Source organism: Nipponia nippon, unplaced genomic scaffold (genome assembly GCF_047370975.1).
Source record: "Nipponia nippon isolate SJK-2023a ecotype South Korea unplaced genomic scaffold, ASM4737097v1 scaffold_9, whole genome shotgun sequence".
Classification (NCBI taxonomy): domain Eukaryota; kingdom Metazoa; phylum Chordata; class Aves; order Pelecaniformes; family Threskiornithidae; genus Nipponia; species Nipponia nippon.
The window spans coordinates 5,484,614-5,499,413 of NW_028262413.1; the positions used below are offsets into that span (position 1 = coordinate 5,484,614).

At 38.2% G+C, this 14,800-nt stretch overlaps 1 protein-coding gene across 1 annotated transcript in view; it reads left to right on the top strand.

Annotated features, from left to right (window-relative positions):
• The window catches only part of PRKAR2A (protein kinase cAMP-dependent type II regulatory subunit alpha), a 70,009-nt gene that overhangs the window by 26,354 nt on the left and 28,855 nt on the right, over window positions 1-14,800 (top strand). The window contains exon 2 of the mRNA XM_087743275.1: window positions 961-996. Coding sequence (XP_087599401.1) covers window positions 961-996 — 36 coding nt within the window. The remainder of the gene's footprint in view (window positions 1-960; window positions 997-14,800) is intronic.

Below are 14,800 nucleotides of genomic sequence, written 5' to 3' on the forward strand. Positions count from 1 at the left end.
CTTAAACGTTTAAAGAATAGAGTAGAAAGGCCGCTGGTCGTATCAGGAAAAATGCAGTTATCAGTTGAGGGAAGAGGAATGGGAAAGCACGGAGCATTCAGAATAAAAGTACTTTGGTTGTTAGTGGTGAAGGGGAGCATGGTGTTGTGGGTGTGTTGTTCTGGGTGAAGTTTTACAGGTCGGTCTTTTTTTTTTTTTTGTGCTGAGACTGAAGCAACTCACAAAGACAGTAACTTCGTTACAGTGAAAGGGGGAAAGAACACTGTTTACTAAAGGTTGGCTTAATGTTGAAATGTGTGTGAATGGTGAAAGTCAGGAAGTTCATCCCAAATTAGAGATAAAGTTTAAATACTTAACCGCGTCGACAAAGAAGCAATGAAACAATGGATCCTTCACTCAAAACTTTTCAATTTAAATGTATGCCCTTGGGAAGATAGCAGCCTTGGTCCAGGATAGATGACTGGAGTTAGTACGGGAGCACTGCCTGAACAGTTACATTGCTTGTGTTGCGTAGGAGTACAGAGTGGTGTAGCTACTAAGTTCCATCAGCTTTTGATCCATGTTAAGTAGGTATAGCTAACTTAAAGGGCTTGAATGTTTTGTAATAATGCTAAGTGAAGTGGGCTGGGAATTGGTGATAGGTTAAGATTGGGTATCCTCTGTAGAGGTGTATTTTTTCAGAACTGGGGAAAAAAACCCAAAACTGCTTACCCTCCATCTTAGCATGTACTGGTCTTCTGGAATATCAAGTTTTAACTTTGAATAAACACTTACTGGATGGCAAGTAAGTGGATGAAAGCTTTATATTGAAGGTTTTTGGGGTTTTTTTTGTTTGGTTTTTTTTTTGAGAGATTTGTATGGGATTGGTGTAGTAAAAAATACATCATGATAATTCAAGATGATTACTTTGAATTTGTAATAATAAATAGCATTTGTAATTTTGATTTGTTTATTTTGCAGCTCCAGTTGTTAACCGATACAACAGAAGAGTATCAGGTATGGTTTCCTTTTAAGAATTTAATGTTTCTGAAAAAGTTTTGAAATGTGTTATCTGACTCAAGGAATTACATTAAAAATGACCTTACTCTTCATCACTGCCTTATTTCTCATACTTCTTGGAGTATTTTTATTTGAAATAATAAGAATTGGTTCTTAATTCACTGTAGAAACCAATGGGCAACACAGAGAGTAGTTTAGAAAGCAGTTCTATGGGTGATCACAGACGACTGAAGCCACTTCAGCAGTCGTAATGATTCAGTCCAGAAAAACTTCCCAGAACTGCTATGCAACATAGTAATTACGGCAAAGGCTTGCTTTGCAGTGAATTGAAAAAGTGGCAGCTTCTTTCTGCTGGAACACATCTCCTAATCTTCCATGTTGCTAAGAATTTTATCTCTGGTTAGAATACAGAAATATGGGGGCGGGGGGTGTCCCCTCTTTGTGTTGTTTTAGCCCCTTGCTTGTGCAACTGATAATTAAAATTGTTGTATTTGTGGCTGTTCACTTGTTCTGGAGATGCAGATTATACTTGTTTGTTTGTTGTTTTCTGTCTTAACCAATATTAAATGCTTTAATGAGTAGCTGTTATTCCCAACAAATTCTTTTTTAAAGTTGTTTTTGAACAGTATCACGTGAACAAAACGTTATGTGTAGATGAGAAGGTATTGTGTTATTTTTTCATTCGAGGTGCAGTGTGGATTGCTTCGCATATATTACTTTTTTTCCTTCAAGTATTTAATTTTAACATTTAGCTGCTCTAGAAAGTCGTTACAGTTCTGATTTGAAAAATATTTTTATAAAAATGCCAGTGTGTTCAGCGTGTTCTTTCTAGTTTTCAGTTCAAGTCTACTCAGTTTGTAGCTTGTGTATATGATCTGACATGTTCTTTGGTATGACATGGTGGTTATGGTGGAGCATTGTTGATAATATATATATGGTATGCAAATATATATGAGATAAATACATGTTTAATTTTATGTGCAGAATGTCCTTATACTCATGCAGTTCAGTTGCTTTACTGCTAGTTGCCTGGGTATCATTAAGGGCATGACTGTGTATTTGCGCCACTACATATATGTAACTGTGAGTATAATGAGACCTTCATAACTCTTAAAAATGGACAGTGCTGGTAGTTTTGGTATATTATTACATGAGAAATTTAGGCAAGACAAAACTGTATCTTGAATGATGGAGTCATTTACTCTCATAGTAAATATTGGAAGCCTTACATTGTAGAGTATCTTAATCTGGAGAGTCCAAGACATTTTAATTTCTCTGCTAATTAAACTAATCCATCCTGGAACCTGCTGATGGAGTAAAATCTTACAAATGAGAAGTGAATACATCTCAGATTTAAATTTAAATAAAGGCTGAAATATTCCTGAAGTTAAAAAGTTGAGCCTTAATCAGAAGGTAGTTGTAACCTCTTTGAATCTTCAGTACTGAAATATAATATTGATGCTCTCATAGTACTGAGCTGCTCTTAGTTTAAAACCAGGTTCCTTCATTGAAGGGGTCTAAAGGTTAATGTGAACAACTGAACAGCAAATGTAAAATTGAATTGCTAACTTATGCAATTAGATTAAGGGGGACTGTTTAGGTGCTTAATGACACTGCTGCTCCAAGAATAGCTAGAATAATTCCGAGTTTACAGTACATGTTAGAATTCTCATGGAGACAAACATTAATAGAATATGTATATTTTACTACTGTGTGTTAAATACTTTTCACAATAAAAAAAAAATTCTCCATTTTCTATATACACACTGTACAGGTCGTCATCAGTGTGGGATTTGTTAAAATGTGAGAGAGATGCAAACAGCATCCATGCATATACAAGGAGACCCCATTTTCCTTCTCTTGGCAGGAAAAGTACAGAAACATACTGATTTGGGGTGGGGAGGGAGTTGTTTGGGGTTTTTTTGCACTCCATACCTGCTGTGTCTGTCAAGAAGTTACCCAAATAGGAGCGAGACTGGCAGGGTTCTCCTGGGGTATTGAACTCAGCCCCCTGCTATCGTAGGTAACCACATTTGATAATCCCTTGCATAAAATGGCTGACTGGTTTGTTGGTTTTGGTGCTCTGAATTTGATTTGTTTTCCTTGTTAGATGTGTTAGGTTTTAAGGAACTTTTCATTCTGCAATTTTTATAAGATTTCTTTTTTCTTTATAAACCAACAAACAACAACAAATAACAAACCAATATTGCATTATGGATTATTCTAAATGTATCTGTTTTTAACTAATTAAGTAAAGCAGAACAAACCATGGAGAAGAAAAGCTGACATGCTTTTTTTTTTTTTTTTTTGTGATTGCATTTATTGTGTTCTTTTCTGGTCTCCTATTCAGAAGACCTTTCTGCTAGTCCATGTTGAACTTTGGCAGTCCTACCGGCTATTGTCATGTTTCCAGTGCAGTGTATGTTTGTAAGGGGAGTGAAGAGCAGAGCTAAATTGTTTGCTGGTATCAAGATTTGCATGCACAAAATTGTAGATTTACTGTACTCTGGAAGAACAAAATAGGAGAAGAATTTAAAAACTAACATTGGACATATTGAAGAAAAGACTTAAAATTCAAGCAAGACTTTTCTTTTAAGCATTTGGCTGTCTAGGTAATTATGGCATTGCTCTCATTGTTCAGTAGGTCAAGAATGAAAATGAGAAAAAATGTAATTCTAATTAAAGGAAAAGATAAAGTAATTGTCTACATTATACATACAGTTTAGGACAGGCTGATAATTGTTCTGGTAAATGATTTAGCTAGATATATGTTCTTGGAGACTAACAATTGTTTATGACCCTCTCTTACACATAGCAGTTACAGAATATCTTTTAAACTGTTTTATTAATGTCCTCAATATTAAATTTGGAGTGTTTACTCCTGATTAGTTGTGATTAGCTGCCTAAAGATAGCAGGATGTTCATGATTCCCTTGGTGCACTAATGCAAATTCCAAGGATACATAAACCCATAGAAAAAGCTGTTGTAATGATTACTAAATTTTCATTTTCGTGTTTATTTTTGGTTATGAAGCATCTAAACCTGGGGCTCTTGACTGTACTGGCAAATATTGCTTTAATGATTGTAAATATTTAGCTGTCATTCTTTAGGACTTACTCATAATATGAGTTTTCTGATACATGGCAAGCATTGGTCAGGAAGTTTATTTTTGCACTTTTTGAAAACTTTGAGCAGATTATTTTATTTTACTTCCAGCTTATGCAGTACCTCAGTAAAATACTTCAAAAAATCAGGATTTAAGAAATTGCTTGACAAACGGTAATCTATTAGAAAGGTCAAGCTGACCTTGTACATTAAAACATGCCTTGTTTATATTCTTCTTGTCCAAAAGAAGAATGAATTTTATTTCTATGTTTCTCAAATCATTGACCAAAAGTGATGATACTGCTTTCATATCCCATAAGTGATAGTAGCACATTCTCACATACTACTACTTCTTTCTCACCCTGTGGTACTGAGAACACGGGGATTCATTGCGCTCACTTATGCTCCCCATTTCTGCAACATTTGCTACTTATTCATCTTCTAGGCTGATGTGTTCCCTGAGGGGGAGGGATAGTGTTGGCTTGCTTGGCATTAAACTCTTCCAAACGGTTCGACAGCTATAAAGCCTCTGCAGGGAATCCCATTTGCTTCTTGACCAGAGAAATGTGGCTTTGTGTGCCGGTCAGAGATTCAGCCAGCAAAGAAGGGGTGGGATAGCGAGAAACTCTATAGACTGCGCAGGAGGGTCATCCTGGAAAAGGGGGACTTATCTAATCATGGTCATGGCGTTATTTATAGCAGCGCAGAGTGGTAAAGTAGTGTTCTCATGAAGAGAAACAGCCTTTTCCAGGAAATGCTGGGAGGGAGAAAGAGAAACGAGAGCTTGATGTTCCCCTAGAAATTTATCTAATGAATAGAGTACTTGTGTATAGCATGTTTGGCCATGTAACGTGTTGAGGTTCCATGGCGTGCGCACAAACCCCAAGCATTGTGTCGGTCAGTTCTAATTTGTATACAAGCTGGTGGCTGATTTGATTAAAATAATCCTCTGTTTGCAAAATCATAAGCTATCCCTATGTAGAAACTAAAAAGAAAAAAAAAACCCAACCCACTAATTTTAAAATCTCCTAGCTATAGGAGATTTTAGCTATAGGATCCTAGCTAGGTCCTAGCTATAGGATGCCATAGACTGTGGTGCCACGGACAATTCCAGTGCTAATTGCCCAACAGAACATTCATCTTGCTGCTGCTTTAAGTGAATTAGCAATGTCCGAGCCTTCTTTTAGCCTAACTCATGTTACACGGCTTGCTGACTGACTCAGTCTGCCCAGGCTTGGTTTGGATGGCCTGAAAACCGTACAGATTCCTTCCTCCTGAGAGTTGGACTGTGTTGAAATTCATACTTGCTTGATTAAGTTTCTTGATCTTCCTCCAAGCATAGGGGCTCCTGAGAAACTTGATGTTGTTAGTCACTTCCTTTGCTGTAGTGAAAGAGACTGCAGAGGATACCGGTGAGGATCCCAGCCCTTGGTGAGTGACTGCAGGGTGCAGGGAGGTGGGAGAAATCAGTGATACCTCCTTTCTCAAGCAATAATATTTCAGAACTAGAGGGAAGAGAGCATTGATATTTGTCCCACTATAACAACCGATATGCAGCATTGAGGAGAATTTTGCTCCTGGCAGTATATGAATGAAAGTTAATTGTGGTTTTTGGAATGAAGAGCGTGACGCCTACTACAGTCTCATTTGGACATAGTTTCTCTTCTTTTAGTTTTAGCATGTTTCAGAAAAGTAAAGTTTTTTGCTAGATTTCTGTATTGCCATTTCTAGACACCTTTGATTCATTCCACAGAACACCCACTCTCCAGCAGACTTGTTGACTTCTTCATGGGATAGAAAAAAATCTGACAAAATATGACACCCATACCATAAACACGTGACAGAAGGTTCTCATCTGTTTCCTCCAATTATTTCTGTTTATCTGAGTGACCTGGTATAATTTCTCTCTTGCATATGCCTGTACTCCCTCCTCAGTCTTCTTTTGGCCTCTCTGGGATAGGAATGAGATTACAGTTTCCACATTCGGCAACTATATAAGCAGAATAATTGAATTATATCATCTAGGGAAGCAATATATGATAGTTATTTCCCTAATATTTTTACACCAGCAAAATAACATGACTGTCAGGATCTGTGACTATTTTCACGTTAATATAAAAAGCAACCAAATGAACAAGAATTGCTTCAGTTAGTCCCTTTGGTAGGGCAGCTTTCAGCTGAGACTCAGTGAAGTGAGAAGGATCAAATCTGTTGTCCCTGGAATCAGGTGCTAAGCCCTCTCCTAAGATATGACTGCTGAATAAATGTTTACATATGTAGAGGATAATTTGTTTGAATGTTACTGAATCCTGTTTTCCTGTGTATAGCGAACATAAACGTTTAACATTGCCCCAACATATGTTGGGTTTGGAATCAGTATTTTCAAAGTTTCTCTTCTCTCTAGCAATCTGATATGACAGTATGGTGTTTTTGTGTTGGTTTGTTTTTTTTTTCTTCCCCCATCTTCATGTAACATTTTAACATGCTGTTTAATTTTGGATAATGTGTAAATCAATGTTCCCTGACAGTTGCTGGCTTTTTCTTTTCTCATAAGATAAACTTCCATGAGAGGCCTGTATGACCGTTGGTTCTTCAAACTCTCTGGTTCTTCTCCATTTTGACAATGGGGGACTCTTTACCTTGAACTCTTCATTCTTCTGGCTCCTACCAAAGATGAGCAATCACCTCATAAAGTAGATATGTTGTTGAAGTCTGATATCTCTCAGGGCTTTCTAGTGAGATACAGCATTTTCTTCACACCCTGGCAAGTTGAGATGTCAGGAAATGATAATATTACACATAGTAAAATCTTTTTAGTAGCTTTTAGCCTTTTAAAATGACAGCTTTAAAAAAATTTTTTTTTCTAAGAAAGCTTTTGTATTATTGCCATGCAGCACGTTACTATTTGGTAAAGAATACTGTTTTGGGATTCTGTTAAATTAGGACATCTCAATAGTAGCAATGAAGCAAGAGGCAACACTTCTTTTGGGAGGTTGTTTTGAGTATTTTCTCTTGCAGGATACTATCTACTACTTCAGTGATAAAATCTCATCGCTTCAAATCATCAAGGGAAGAAGACTGAGTGACTAACTTTCTCTGTGACGTTCTCTTTGCTTTCTACTTACCTGACTATCTGATTATCAGAGGATGACTTGAAAACCATGATCCGGTTTCTTCTCTTCCAGATATTTAATGAATTTCTATATTGCTTATTCACCATCTTACAAAACTAATAGCATAATAACTTCTGCAGAAAGGTTTTCAGGCAGATGATAAATTGTAAGAGACTTTTGAGTTCAAAAATTCACATTTTTACGAATGACACAAACAGCTTTCCTATTTCAGCAACCTGATGCTTCTATCATTTTTTGCTAGCCCTAATGATTGCAAAACTGATACCATAACTAGAGTGAAAATAATTCATTTTGAAAAATGTTGATACGAGCAAAAGCCAAGTATGTGGGATGACAGATGAAAGTGGTGATAAATTGTGTGGGTGCTCTCCTGTAAGAAAGTGTCTGAATCATTATTCGTTAACAACAAAAAAAAAAAGCTTGTTTTCTCTGTTTGCAATATTGGGACTTATTTAAAAATTCTTGGCATGTAATTGGCATTTAATGAATAATGAAAAGCTTATTTTTGGAAATTAACAGTCGTGACTTCACAATTACTTGGATTTCACACTGTTGTGAATAATTCTGCTTGTAATTGCTAGAGTTTTTTTAATGACATGAAGAAAAATGCAACACCCAGTGAGCATCCTTATTTAAAACTTAAGTCAGCGCAATACCTGGTCAGAAGAAATCTGATTCAATCTGCTCAGTGCAAGTGCTACAGTGGAGTAGAATTCATTCAGTTTTCCTCTTTTTTTATTTATTCTGTCTAAATAATTGTTCGTGCTTGTAGTGTTTCATAACGATTAAGAGTTGTTCATCTGAAGTCAAATATTTTAACTCCAATTAGTCCTCCTTATTAATTGGGAGAATAAGGTGTAGCTATGCACATTTATTAAACAATTAATGCAGTAAGGACCAGTTTTTCAAAGGTGTTCAGGTGGCGAAGGGTGCAGGTGATTAACTTTCATTCATTCTTTTACATTAAAGATCTTTAAAAAGCCTACATAAATGTCAGTCCATATCTTTAGATACATAAATACTTTTGAAAATATCAGCCTTCAGCTGATTTTTTTATAAAATTTCATTCTCTCACTGTTTGATGGGTTGGTATTTAATTTTCTTTTTTTGAGGTGAGATGGAAAAGAGGCGAATTGCTTTTTTTTTCCCTTTTGTTTTGAACCCAAGCTGGTTTTTAACATGTGAATTAAAGCCCGAATGAAAATATTCCCGCATGGTTTGTTGTAGCAGACACACTGGAGGAAATCTCAAAACGCATGTCACGATGCAGGCTAAAAAGGCAGTTTTATACTTAGTGCAAAACATGGTGCTGTGATGTATGTATGTGGAGTGACCTCGGGAGTTAGATGCGCTTTGCGTTTTTCTTGTGAATAAATAAGGCAGTACTTTATCCCTTTTTTAATGTCAAGTTTTAGACAAAGTCATAGATGTTATGCTTTTACACTGATTAATACACTCTTGGCAAGTTTAGGTTGCTGTAACTTCAGATTAAATGTGAAATGGATTGAACAGTCCATGTAGAAAAGAAAAGTTTAAGCATACCTCATTTAAACATGAAAGGATATCCCCTGCATTTTCAGAAACTTCACTCAGTCATTTTTAACACCAGGACACCTTGATGAGGCTGCGTGTACCCCAGATAATGCAAAGCTCTAGTCAGCATGCTGAAAAACTAGCTGCAGGGAATAGAATGGGTGTAAAGCAATCTCAGGAATTGCTGTGGGCACTATTATAGTGCTCTCATTTAAAGAGAGACTTAAATTAAGGCTGGACTTTGGGAGATGGCTTGTGCCTGGGTACTTGGCTGCCTCAAGCACTTACCTGATTCAGGTTAGCCTGTCCGATATATGTTTTTCCCATGTCTTCAAAATTCAGGATAGGAAGGAGTGTAATCTTCTTAAACTCACTAATCTTCTGTAACAGAAAAATAAGAACTAAGGTTATAAATAAAGCACACAACTGATGAAGTTCTGCCGAATACTAGTCTTTTGCCAGACTACTTCAACTGTGTCTTTCCTGTAAACGCAACCCATTTGTTCAGTGAGCCACTGAAGTCGAGAGTTGACTCATCCTGAAGACGAGTTGCATCAAGTCAAATAGTTCTGCCTTCCCCGTTACTAGCAGTCACCAGGGCCTCTGAGTTACCCTGCAGCTGCACAGAAATGGGGGCAGCGGATGGGTTTTTCATCCAGGGCTGAGGCAGGAGGTTTCCACGTTCCCGCTTTGCCCGCCTGCCAGGCCAGGAAGCAGTCGTTGCACAGCACGGGGACCTGTGGGCTTCCACATCAGGGCTCTGCACACAATCCTTTTCTGTCACAGCCGTCCTAGCTTTATACCGTTCCCTGTTGCTACAGGTAAATAGGCAATACTTGTTCCATTAGGGGTAATGCGATTTTTAATCTAGTTGGACACTCTCTAGAAATCTTTACAAATCATACCTAAGTTGCCGAACCATTAATTTCAGTAATGCCTTCTAACGCTTTGACATCCTTCACTTCTCTGTCACGATAGATGTCAGAATGATGTGGGTAATTTTCATTGCTGAATATCTGCTCTGCTCTCACACTCAAGTGCTTCAGTGCACTTTTCCCAAGATGCTGGTGGATCTTTTAAAATATTATGTGCCTTATTGCAGGTTTAGCAATTCACATATCAGAACGGCAAGTATAAAAACAAAAAATGCCTTGGTCTGGAAACTGGAAGAGAATTTCTTACTTGTAGAGTAGAAAAACACTTTTTCTGTTTTATTCTTCAGCTAGCTTATCTTTTCTATCTACTGTTTGCAACTAAAAGCCTGTAAGATACATGCCTTTTTTTTGGGAAGGTATATATTTGAGCCATTTCTTGGAACTTGTGGTGTTTTGATGTAAACTGAATGTAAAATGAACATTCTCCATGCTGATTTTAACTGAGATAAAGTATCACTGTGTTTATCAGGCACGTAAACGTTTTTGGTGCTTAACTTCTGGTTTTATCTGCCTTGCTTACATAACCATTCAGAAATGTGGTAAGATTTATGTGATGGGCTAAAACAGAAGATCAGTAAAGCAGAAGGCTTACTTCTACAATTGTGAATCTGGGTGCTCTGAAATAGTAGTAGCATCATGTTTTCCAGGAGACCTTTTTTTATGGATGACTATCTCATCGGTAAGGCTCTCTTAGAAGGCTTGAACAAGGTCAGCAGCGTGTTTATCCATTTCAGTCTTCTGATTTCTTACCTTGCAAGAATAAAGCTTGCTTCATTTGAATTTCTCAGGCTGCACCACGTGGCATAATAATGTCTAACTCTAAAATACCCTGCTGCCATTTTAAGATTTTTGTTTAAATGTGGTAAAGGGAGTTGGAAACAGAAGTAGCAAATTTTAAATTACTGTTAAAGATTGAAGGAGCAGTATTTTGGGTTCGGTTGTTACCATGTCAGAGCTGTGAACTCCTTCGATGCTGCCACATGGAAAGCTTTCTTATTTTTAATTAGTCTCTACCGCGATGGAAAGCTTTTTGTTGTTTTTATTTTTCATGCAGACTCACCTTGTACTGCAAGGTCCAGAGCACACCAGTGTCTGATGGGATGCTGGGCTCTACTGTTACGAATGGAGACATGGAAGCCAAAAGCGCAGGAGCCCTAGTTGTGGCTGAGTTAGCAGGTGATTTCTGTGAAATGGGGTACTCCTGTCCCTTGGCTTCTCCAGCTGTACAGCAGGGAGACTACTTGCAGAGTGCTATATTTTATCTACAGAGTGCTTTCACGATAAGTCTTCTGTAAATTGTAGGATTTCAAATTATCAAAAATTACAGTCTAGGAATTACATAGAATTATCGGAGTGTATGCACAAATGCGTATTTAGACAATCTGGAAGCATTTTATTCAGTTATTTTTGCCAGTGTTTTATTCTATGAAACAAAGGAGCCTCATGACTTTATTATTATTATTCTCCAGCACCTGAATTCTGTGAGTGAGGGTATGGCCCTTTAACCACTTGCGAGCATGTACAGTGGAAGGATAAACTAAAGCACTTTGCGTAACTCATACATAAAGGCGTTAAGTAAAAGTTGTGCCTCTATGTAGTTCAACAGGCAACTACATAAAGCAAATACAATGATAAACAGCTGTTGGTTTAATTAAAAAAAAAAAAAAAGGAGGAAAAAAGGCAAATGTCATGTTCATCTGGTTATACCAAAGAAGTAAGAGAAGAGCCTGAGAGAATTCTATCCCCAGTCCTGCACTAGCACAAGTTTTTTGTTTTAACTGCTCCTGAGTTGGAGGAGGATTTAAATAAAGATATACAGGCTGAGGTTTGTCTTCTGAAGCTTCCTCACAGTTCAGTGGGATTCCCCCCCACCTCCATTTGCCTCTTCCTTTGCAAGGAAATGTCTTTCCCTAACAGATCCCAGGAGCAGGTTCTCAAGCGTGCCGAGGAGCCTTTGGTCTGGTATTTGTCTGGCGCTGTGTGCCCCTGCGAGGTCTGGGATGGCTGTGGCAAAGCAAGGCCTGCCACTTACCCTGGGGCAGTTTGCATGCTAGATATCCTGTGTTGCAGGAGGAGTTAAGCAAAACAAAACAAAAAACCAAACCCTGAACAAAGCCTACCTAGAAATAATAACTAAGGAGGATGCACTGTATCATAAGTTAAGTACTTTATGTGTGTCTTTAAAATCTAGTTGAAGCAGTATTGTCTGCATGTAATGCTTTCATTATATGTACGTAAAGATATAAATCTAAAAGAGACGGTGATTATTTACTTTCCGTTTATTATTCTAGGTCTTTCATCATGGAAGTTCTTGCTTGCCCCTAGGGAAAAGTAATTTTAAATGCTTTGTCAAATCTTCCTGTAGTGGAAAAAAAAAAAATTTAATTTGTGGCTCTATGATTTTAATGGCCGTTCTGCTGTAATGCATTGCCTAAATTGTTTTACTCTGTATCTGATGATAAAGCCTTTTAAATAAAGACTTAAAACCAGATTTTTATAAATCTATATGAATTTAGTAAAAATATTTGAAAAATGCATTCAGAATATATAAAACAAATGTACGTATGGAAATAGTTGTCAGCCAATTGTCATCATTTTAAAGGGCTTATTATATTGCCTGTGCTTATCCGTCTTGGGAGAAAAGATGTCTCTGCATGTAGAGTTGGATTTCCTGCAAAGAAGAAAAACACATTATCATAAAAGGTGGCATTTATAATTGATTATGCAGTCTGTTCTGAACTCATGACTGAAATGTAGTACGAAGTAGGAGTGGGTGACACCGGCGTTAGTTTTACCACAAGCCATTGCCGCTGGAACCGTTGCATTTCTGTCTCGATGGAAAGAAAACAAGCTGGAGAAGTCTGATTTAGATAATACTGCTGGAAAGTACGGCATCATACTGAGGGGATGGTGATCAAAGGTTTCTAAAGGCAAGGATAGCAAGCACTGTAATACATCCTCCAGTTCTCTTAAATGCCCCAAACTCCCTCGGCAAAAACATCTCTCCAGAATTGTGCCTTGGGGTAGCTTTGAACGAGAGTGGGTCCTTTCGAGCTCTGCCTGTGACCTCAGTTTTATTACTCTGTTAAAGTAGTGGGCCTTGAGAAATATCGGTAACATCTGCATCAGAGGTGGGCATTTTCAGGTTGAATTAGGGGTATAAGCAAAGCTTTGGGTAAGCCAGGTGAGCGTTTTCACCTGTTGCTGCGTATGTACAGTAGTACAGAGAGGCAACACTGGCTTTTCGCAGAGCTGGGTGAAACAGTGCAGGATTTCAGGACCTCACGGGCTTATCAGTGTCTCATAGGCTTCTCTGCCTGACAAAATGATCTGTGCAGCTTTCCAGGCTGAGCAGGCTTTGGGACCGGGTGCGGAGCTGCGCCTGAACCTGTAATCCTTGCTGGACTGAGCTGGTTTGGCACAGCCATGCTGAGTGACTTTGTATCTTCGTAGTTAATCTGTAACGCAGAATAACTCTGCCCATGAAGAACCGAGTTGATTTTATTTTAACTTCCTTTTAACTTCTAAATGAAATTGGAAGCTGTTTCCAGAACAGAAAATCCATTCTTTGCCACCTAAATTCATTATTTCTAAATATTTCTCAAGTGAAAAAAATCTTACACTTGATTTGACATATATGGCCATGCAAGCGGTTGTGTGTTTGAATATTCTGCGTTGGTATTTGACAAAGATTTGAGGGGGCGTTGTTTGCTCAAATCCCAGTCATTTAAGTCGTGTCTCAGTTATGCCTCTTTGAGAATTAAGAACGAAGTCAGGCGGTGGTACTGCTGTGGGCACGCCTGCAGCTGGGGATTTTCGTGTGGCGCATAGAGTCAAAGAGGAAGACCAGTCTTTTAAGACCTGAGATCTGAGTTTTGGGCTGGTGCAGTGACATTCTTTTTAACTAAAAATTTACACTTGATTTCAGTCAGTTCTCATTAGTGAATTGAAGGCAGAAACAGCTGATTTTCCTGCAGACGACTTAACTGTTTTTCAGGTGTCAGTGTTGCTTTTCATTCCACCTGTCATAAATGTGAAAATTGTTCAGGTAGTGCAAATGGGTGCAGGTTCTGTTTCCCACTTGCTGGATCAAGGTAGGAATCTGTTGTCTGCTTTGACATGGTGAGATCTTTAACTCGGGAAACAAAGTGCAATTTCTAAACCAAAAAGTTCTGAGCTATCCAGCAACAGAAGTGAGAGGAAACTTGAAGTTGTTTTCCCAAGTACAGAAAATCACGTTGAGCCGTGCCAGCAAAGACCGATGTATAAGCTCAGTTTAAGCTTCCAAAGTTCATCTCGACTACATGGTTTTGGAAGTGCCTGCTTTAGCAACTCAGCTGTCAGAGAGGGAATGACAAGCCACTGGAAGTGGTCACCTTTCCAGCTGGCATGGTGCTCCCAGAAGAGGCTGTGCATCTGTCCCTTGAGAGACAGACTTACAAAACGTTTGAGGCTTTGGCAAAGTCAAATGCAAAGAACGTTGCCTTAAATGTAGTGCAAGATTACTTATCTGAATAAATAACTGGAAAAGTTGTTCTGCACGTAGTACTCCGGGTGGATTTTCATTAATGGCTCTCATAGGATCCATTGGAGGTAACGCGTCCTCCTAAGTAAAGACAAGTGAACAGGATTTCACTCCAAAGTACAGAAGGTGCTGTCCAAAATTGCAAAGAGAATATGACAGAGCCTATCTTTGCTACTTCTTCCAATAACAGAAATATTAACAATGCATTTACCTTACATAAAATGTAAAATTTCTATGTCCAATATGAAAATGTTTCCTCCTCTTGTGTGTGTCTGAAGGTCTTCAGGCTTCAGCCTCTTGGCTCCTTTGAAAAACAGTAACAGTGCTCTCTCAGCTACTGGGATGGTACGCATTTCTCGCAAAGGCTTTACTGGCTTACGCGAGCTAAGTGCTGAACTATTATGCAGATTTGCGTAGAGTGCAAGGACTTTGATCTTGACAAAACACATATTTTGCAGAACAATATCATCTTGGGAGCACTTAAAACTTGCATAAACAAAGGTGGTGTTTGTACTGGCGAACTTTTCTTGCTGCTTCTCCTTCTCTCCCCACCGCTTGCTTCCCCCTCG